Source organism: Musca vetustissima, unplaced genomic scaffold, assembly GCF_032173495.1.
Source record: "Musca vetustissima isolate MV318-11 ecotype Yass unplaced genomic scaffold, APGP_CSIRO_Mvet_v1 utg52763, whole genome shotgun sequence".
Classification (NCBI taxonomy): Eukaryota; Metazoa; Arthropoda; class Insecta; order Diptera; family Muscidae; genus Musca; species Musca vetustissima.
The window spans coordinates 10,487-19,716 of NW_026884317.1; the positions used below are offsets into that span (position 1 = coordinate 10,487).

The 9,230-nt window shown below is 35.4% G+C and overlaps 1 protein-coding gene across 1 annotated transcript; it reads left to right on the top strand.

Annotated features, from left to right (window-relative positions):
• The first annotated feature begins 725 nt into the window (after positions 1-725).
• Positions 726-7,220, top strand: LOC133331301 (probable serine/threonine-protein kinase tsuA). The gene is made up of 2 exons (XM_061539700.1): positions 726-1,364; positions 7,200-7,220. Exons 1-2 carry the CDS (start codon positions 726-728, stop codon positions 7,218-7,220), a joined length of 660 nt encoding a protein of 219 aa, XP_061395684.1.
• The last annotated feature ends 2,010 nt before the right edge of the window (positions 7,221-9,230 follow it).

The following is a 9,230-nucleotide window of genomic DNA, read 5'->3' on the forward strand; positions in this document are numbered from 1 at the left end:
AAATTTTGCCAGGCACGGAATGAAAATCCGCAGAAAGTAAGATTTCCGTGATAATTGTGTAGGGTATCGTATAGTTGGCCCGTCCGACTATACTGCTCCGCTCACTGGTTTAAATATTGCAATGTCTATCGAGATTTCAACAAAAAGACGGGCGGACATGACCAAATCCACATCGAATTTTATTCTGCTCAATAATATCCTCGTTTACTTTATGGAACCTCCGACGAATTTCGAGGTGTGGAAAACGATAGAGGGTATACAAATCGACATCTATTGTTATGTCAGGCATCCGGATACTTTTTCAAAAATTTCTTGTTTTTAAATTTTATTAAATTTGACAACACTCTTTTATGGGACACTACCGAATATAATGCAATCAAAGAGTACATCAACTTTAACATTCCCCACAGAAGACAGCGACCAATCGACCGACAACGACATGCCAAAGAAATGTTTTGGCCGTCAACGGTGCTGCTGATCGGCCATGCAAGTCACACTCACCAAAGTCAACATTCAACGATCACAAAATTTTGAGTTTGGCAATCAGTGACGCAGTGGCGGTGAACAAGTAAAGTGGCCGAGACATAAGCACAGACCAAATAAATAAGGAACACATTATCATAAAGAAAAAAATAAATAAATAAAGTGAATATAAGCAAGAAAAATAAAAAACAAAAAAATATTTAACGAATGGCCAAAAACAAAATTTAAAGAAGGAAAAAACAATGGCAAATCCTTTATTAACAATTCTCCTGGCAGGATATGCTGCCATTTTAATAACTGTTACAGAAAGTGCCGCTATAATAGAAAATCCCAAATTAAATGATCTAAGTAAAGGTGAAGATGGTTTCCTGGAATTGAGACCAAATGGAAATTTGATATTGCGTGGTGCTGTAGAACAATCGCCGAATACCCTGCAACAGGCCCTGCTATTCAAAAGTATCCTAAATGCAATACGTGCTGTACCGGGAAATACTCTAAATGAGTTGAGTGTAAAAATCTATGGAGAGGGTGTTGAACATAAATTTCCACCATTTTTGGAAAGGGTCATCCAACGTATACAAACATATTTTTCGGTATATAAATATACGGATACCACTGAACCGTTGCCGGTTAAATATAAGCCTCTGAATGATACCCTCTACGATGAAATCGATGTGACATTGAGTAGTGACGATGTTGAGTTGGTCAAAAATAAGACCGGCAAACCACCAGAGGAGACAACAGTCATGACAACGTCGTCATCGACGTCGTCGTCGGCAGCAACATCAACCGCAGCCGTCGCCACAACAGGTACAGTGCCAGCAACAACTTTGATTGTCACAACCAACCGTGATGATAGCTGGACAACCAAGCCGTTACCGGTTGAAGAACTTCACGATGAAGAAAATGAATTTTACGAAATTAAAAAACACAAACCCAAAGGAAAATCGTAAAAAATAAAGAAAATCCAGTTGATTTTTATCGTTTTCTCTTTTCTTTCGTTTTAAGAGTTGTCTTGTTGATTTTTGATATTCGTATTTAAGTGATATTATTTATTTATTTATTTTATCAAATATACATACACACATACACTTATCCAAGCCTCATTACTTATGACCGCTATAAAAGAAATAAACTGTATGTCATAAAATAGAAATAATAATCGTGTTTTATTTGTAGGGGAGAGAGTAAACTGATTTCGCCACCAATGTCTGGAACACAATGACCTCTTTGGATATGGACAAATAGACAACTGGGTGACTTAAGTTGTCTGTTCGTCAATATAAATTTTGTACATAAAATTGAGGTCACATAGATTGGTTTGATTTTCTAAATGAGATTTAGTCAAGTTAGTAAAGCATCAGCCCTACGACGGTCGACTGTCTGCCTACAAATATCAGCTGACTGACAACTTAATATCATTTTAATTCTAATCTTAACAGCTAGGGTTTTGGGTCCAAGATTTAAAAATCGACTCTGGAGGCAACAATAATTCATTGGGTGTAAGGTGGGCTGTGTAATTTCACGATTTGGCTGATAAAAAAAATTCTGGTTTGTGTAGGTGTTTGAAAGCTCCCATTGTTTCGGTTCGTTATTTTTCGATTTTCTCCAAATACTTTATACAAGCGGAACTGTGGACTCCCAAAGAAACAGGCGTCAATGGGTTTTGAAGATATTCTTTCACGAACAACTTTCCTTGGTCGTCTCCGATAATTGATGTTTTCGGGTTCACCCGTGACAATCTTCTGAACGTCTATTGAAACTCCGCCATAATATTTTAATACCCTCAGCCCATGGCTAATAAATGTATTTACACTTTCCTACGATAAAAATATGCCTCATCGAAATATCGGTTTCAGACTGATGATCACTATAACTCTCGAAGAGAGTGACCGATTTCATCCAAATTTAGATTAGGTATAGGTGCACTCTTTCTGGGCCTCCCCACAAAATTGTCAATATTTTGTTGAAAATTAATTTTTAAATTTTGCGAACGAAGTATCAGATTTTGGAGTCGATTTAGAAGTATCTGTCCGTCTGGCTGATGCTCACGAAGGAAGTAACGAATTTCAACCAAACTTTGCATATCGTAATATTCTACCAAAACCAGATCCATGCTGTCTAAACCTCAGTGCAACTATCTGATATATAGGTCCATCATCTTTGGGACCTCCAACACAAAAGTCAAGATTAGTGTATACCACATACGATATGTCATTGGTTGAAGTTATATACCTATCGACAACACGACTCACTTTTTATGGCTTTCTTTTTTAATTTCTTTACTACAAACCTTTTCTAAGCGATTTAAAAATTGTTCGATTGACTACGATAACAAATCTTATTTTCGACCAGGAGCTCATGTAATATTGAATGAAATATCCAAGGGTCAGTTCGCCCACGACATGTGTGTTCTGTGGCAGAACTGCCTTTTTTGGTCGACATTTGATTTTGTTGTTGTTTTATAACCTCCTCTATTGGATAGGGTGTTTATTCAACTTCTCATTGCGATTGCAATCGAAGTCGGAGACCTTATAAAATTTTTTAAAGATTTAGCCGTATCCGTCTGTCTGTTGAAATCAGGATAGAGAGCTGATGATTAGTATTGTATATGGTATATATAGGTCCAGGTTTTGGCATAGCTATCATATAAAGGTCCTGCTCCTTTTTCGGTATGTTTTTGGTTTAGTCGTATTTTACCACCTAGGTGGCTGTAATTTGGCATTTCGGCTTCTTTTACAACTTTCCAGAAAATTGTCGATAATATAAATGCAAAGTTTGAGGATTTCGGAGGATAAAAGATAATGTTCAATATAGGTCCATGTTTTGACAATTTGGGGTATAAAAGAATAAAAAACTTCTTAGCAGAATATTTTCAATATAGATTAATATATGCGTTTGTCAGCAACATCCATTATCCGACATCAGTCCGACAGACCCCAAAATGTCAAAGTACTAACATTTCTCTTGATATACATATATTGACTATTATCGAATATAGGGCTGATAGATTTAAGAGCCTGTACTGAAATGTTGTTAAACCTATATTACCTAAAATATGAATTTCATTACGTAAACCCAAACCAGTGAGCGGAGCAGTCTGACGGGGCCGACCATGTGATATGCTACACAACTACCACGGAACTGTAACTTTCTGCAGATTTTTATTCCGAGCCTGGGTAATATATTCATATAATTTCACCCTCTTGCCCGATGAGAGGTTAACTGCAGCTCTCCCTTACACTGACTTATTTTCCGAATATTACTAATATTCAGTACAGTCTTTCTAATTACTTGTCCATATTCCCTTCACCGTGGGTTGTGTTGTGATGTTCGTGTGATGTTCTCGTGAAAACAAAAAAAAAAATTGGTCCACTTCATCCCAAATTGTTATCTGATCATCACCGAAAATTACAGGCGTTTCAATGCGATCAGCGCTATATTTCCGCCCTCCAGGTTTACTAAATAATATCTGAATACGTAAGCACCTGTTAATATTTACGTGTAACTCCCACATCCGTGTACATACGACAATATAATTGATATCAATTTAAAGTTTAACTACTCCTCTTGGATATACAATCAACGTCTCGGGTCTATGTCCTTCAGGAGCAAATATATACGCTTTAGAATACAAATTTTTGTAATTTTTCACACAAAAGTCAGGGTCAATTTGACCCGCTAAATATTAATCGATCTTTATCAAAGCAGGCATGCTTATTCTTTGGCCCAATCCCCTTCTCCATGTAAAATTTCGCGATTTTTGGGCCATAATTGTGACCTATGGAAAGACCAGAAAAACGTACAAAAATTAAGTATTTGGTCCATTTTATCCCCTAAATATTAACCGATCTTTCCCAAAAACAATAGCGGTCTTCATTGACCAGAACCGATCCTACAAGCAAAATTTCGTGAAGATTGGTCCATAACTGTGGCCTGTATCGTGTTAACAAATTATAATGGACTGACGGACACACATGTCTAGATCGACTCAGCTAGTCGAGATATGACGATCGGTATACTTGAAGGTGGGTCTAGGCCAATATTTCGCGGCGTTACAAACACTTAGGGCTGCACAAAGCTATAATATAAGACCGTGTTGAATTTCGTTAATTTAGCAACATAATTGCGGACTATAGAACAATAAGAAACTTTTAGGTATTAAACTACAGGTTTCATCCTTAACCACAAACGGAACTTCATGTGTAATTTCGCAACGAACAGCGCGACTAGACATGTAAATGTATTAGTATAACTTCAATATCAGAATAAATACATCAACATAATTGATATCAATCTAAACTACTCATGGATACACTGACAATTTCTCCGAACTATATTTCCACAAAGTAAATGTATACCCCATAACATGAAAAAAAAAACAGTAAGGAAAGTAGTAAAGTCGGACTGGGCCGACTATATGATACCCTTCACCACTTTGGGTATATTGTACATATGTATTCTAATAATTGCATGTCTATGTTCCCTCTTTCTCCAACCTATTCTAACTTTAATTTCATTCGAGCAGATTTAGAGCCGCCTGCGTAACATGGGGAAAATTTATGGAAAACGATTTATTTTGTTTTTATTGATACACGCTATTCACTACGCCGCGTTGTTAAAAATATAATCTATATGTGGGAGTTATATTTAATCTGAACCGATTTTCACGAAAATTAACACACATCTCTCTAGACTTAATTCAGTACGCTATGCCAAATTTTGTGCAAATCGAAGGATATATATAGGGACCTTGATGCACCATTTACATTTGTACCGAAGGATACAAAGGGACTTTGGTGCACTATTTAAATTTAACACACATCGTTTTAGACTTTATTCAGTATGCTGTGCCAAATTTCGTGCAAATCGAAGGATATATAGAGACGATGGTGCATCATTTACATAAAATCGGACGAACATATATATGAGAGCTATATCGAAATCTAGACCGATTTTCCCGAAACTCACCACTCATCATTCTATACTCAATTTAGTACGCTAAGCCAAATTTCGTGCAAATGGAAAAATATATAGGGACTTTGGTACACCATTTACCTTAAATCGGACGAAAATATATATGGGAACTATATCCAAATCTGAACCGATTTTCAGGAAACTTGACACACATCATTCTAGACCTAATTCATTACGATGTGCCAAATTTCGTACAAATCGAAAGTTATATAGGGACTTTGGTACTCCATTTACCTTAAATCAGACGAAAATATATATGGGAGCTATATCCAAATCTGGACCGATATTAAAGAAACTTTGCACACATCATTATAGACCTAATTCATTACGCTGCGCTTAATTTCGTGCAAATGGAAAAATATATAGGGACTTTGGTACACCATTTACCTTAAATCGGACGAAAATATATATGGGAACTATATCCAAATCTGAACCGATTTTCAGGAAACTTGACACACATCATTCTAGACCTAATTCATTACGATGTGCCAAATTTCGTACAAATCGAAAGATATATAGGGACTTTGGTACTCCATTTACCTTAAATCAGACGAAAATATATATGGGAGCTATATCCAAATCTGGACCGATATTAAAGAAACTTTGCACACATCATTATAGACCTAATTCATTACGCTGCGCTTAATTTCGTGCAAATCGAAAGATATATAGGGACTTTGGTACACCATTTACCTTAAATCGGACGAAAATATATATGGGAGCTATATCCAAATCTGAACCGATTTTCAGGAAACTTGACACACATCATTCTAGACCTAATTTATTACGCTGTGCCAAATTTGTACAAATGAAAGATTTATAATACTTTGGTACACCATTTACCTTAAATCGGACGAAAATATATATGGGAGCTATATCTAAATCTGAACCGATTTTTCACAATTTCCATGGGGTTCGCCCTTAAGCCAAATAAGTGACCTATGCCAAATTTCATCCAATTAGGATTATAAATACGACCTGTACTTTGTTTAAAATTTAACATCGACAGACAGACGGACATGCATAAATCGACTCAGAAAGTAATTCTATGCATATTCTCAAAAGGAACCATGTGTCTATCTCGTCTCCTTTTGCCTGTTACAAACATATGCACAAAGACATAATACCCTGTACCACATAGTGGTGAAGGGTATAAAAACAAACTGATTGACGCTTTATTGTCTGGGCGAACTACATAAACGTGTATTTGTGATTTAAACACACATTGGTTGTGAAGTAGTTCTATGGAAATGTATTAGTTTATTATTGCCTATTGACTCTGAAAGTTATCAAATCTAATAATAACTGGTATTCAACTTTCTTAATAACATTTTATTGGTCGTATTTGTTTTGATATCTAAAGAGTTATTTTTTATATTTCTGCGGTTCTTTTATTTCCAAAATTAAAAAAAAATGAATGATAACACGTTTGATGATTTGAATGTTTGTTTATTATTATTATTTTTGTTTCGTTAATCATCATCATCACCATCGTCGTTCTCATCCGTGTCAAAATCACAATCATCGGTAGTGGTAGTAGTAGTTAGTGGTGCTGTTTACCGATCATTAGTTACGTCAATAACTTTATTTTGCATAAAAAATTGTTCATAGCTGTCATTTTTCATTCTCGTTTGTCTGAGAATTTACTAGCATCGCAGTGGAATGACAGACGAGTCGAGTGGAAGGCATTGTCCATCGCACTCAGAAGAAATTAATTAATTGTTTTTATTTGGTTCCAGGCCTTTTCGGGCGATAGTTAATAGTTCGTGTCACTTTGATTTAATCATCATTTGTATTAAATTCCAAACCATGCCTAATAGTTTTTCGTGATTTTTTTGTTTCCTTTTTTTCAAAAAAATGTTTGTTAAATGGAATTCTTATCTAATTCTATTACCTGGCGAGGTAGCATCATTTGTTAATTATGTTTATTGCGCAATTCAATGGGCGGAAAATCCCAAAAAAAAAATTGACAGCAACCAACCAGCCAACCATTAACAATTCTAACGATCCACGAAAAGGTGAAAGGTAAATCGTGTTTATCGTAATACCCGTTTTAATGGTGATACTTTTGTTTATTTTGAGATGTGGAGTGTCGGGAATTTGGAATCTAAGCGCCAGGTTAAAGGATCAAATGTGACAGTGCCATGGAAATTATTTACAACAACTTACAACTACAAAAAGGAAAACAGTTAATTTTTTTCATTTTAAGGATAATCATACTGTGAGCGATCGAAAGGTCTATATGCTGAAGTACAGATAGTTTGTTACATATGAACTGAAGGGCCAGATAGCATATTATTGAGAAGACGATGAAAGGCCAGATGCCCTGCAGAACTAGGGAGACGTTGTAGACGAGCTTACGGAACATTCTGTATATATAGACGATTTCAAAGGGTGTTGATTATAGCAGAAGACCAAAGAGTCTATATAGCCGGCCGGAGGGCCGCAGTTTATTATAGAGGTTATGAAGAGTCAGATAGTTTGTTACATATAATTGGGGAATAAAAGTATGAGGGGCCCTATTAAAGACAAGCTCAAGAGTCAAGGTGTTTGTTAAAGAAGCACTAAATGACGTATTACCGAGGAACTGAAATATTATATATATATATATATATATATATATATATTTCAGTTCCTCGGTAATACGTCATTTAGTGCTTAAGCTTAAATATCATATTAATTATTATAGGCAGCCGAAGATTTTGGAAGTTTTTCATAGACGCACTGAAGGACCATGATTAAACCAGGGATTATAAGCGCCAAATATTTTATATACAAGTTTAAATGCATGATTAGTTATTCTATCATAAAGCTAAAAATTCTGGGTGTCAATTGTAATGGAGCTCAAGAACCAGAGATTTTAACATAGAGAAGCTGAGGATTCGGAGAAGCTGATGATAGAAGGACCAGGGCAAAATAGCAAAGGAACTAGGATTCTACTACATAACTGAAGGTGCAGGTGAAAGATCAAAGATTATACTATAGACTAGGGACAAGTAAATCGACTTTCGACTAATCGATTAATCGACTTTTTGTATTAAAAAGTCTATTAGTCAAAGTCGACTTTAGATCTTTGAGAAAATCGCAAAGTCGACTTTTCAAGATCGATTTCGATTTTCTTCATAAATACTTGGTTTATTACCACAAAGCCGAAATTGCCCAAAGATTGCACATTCCAAAACTTTATTTCATCTGTTGACAACAATTCTTATAAAAAAATAAAATTTTTAGTCGATTTTGCTTTAATTGGTAAAAGTCGAAAATCGATTTTGACTAGGTTTGACAAAATCAAAAGATCGAAAAGTTGACTTTTTAGTCAAAGGCAAAAATCGAAAAGTCTAAAAATCGACTTTTTGGTCAAAGGCAAAAATCGACAAAACTAAAAGTCGACTTTTACTCTCGACTACGTATCCCTACTATAGACGAGCTGAACATACAGGGAATATACATATATAAATAATCAGGGTCATGGTCTGTAATAATTAGGATCTGAAGAGACATGGAGTCTATCTGGGTTATGGTCTGTATTATCTAGGAGCTGAGGAAACATGGGGTCTATTATGAATGTTTTGTCATAGAGCGCTAAAATCAGGAAGCATCTTATAGATACACTGAAGTATCGGAACTAAATGGATAGATAGTCTCTGTATGATTCTACCACATACGATTGGAAGGTCTAAAAGACCATATATAAGAATAATATATACCCATTTATAAAAAGTCGAGATCAGTCCCCAAAATGCCAAACTGCTAAAATTTCTCTTAATAAT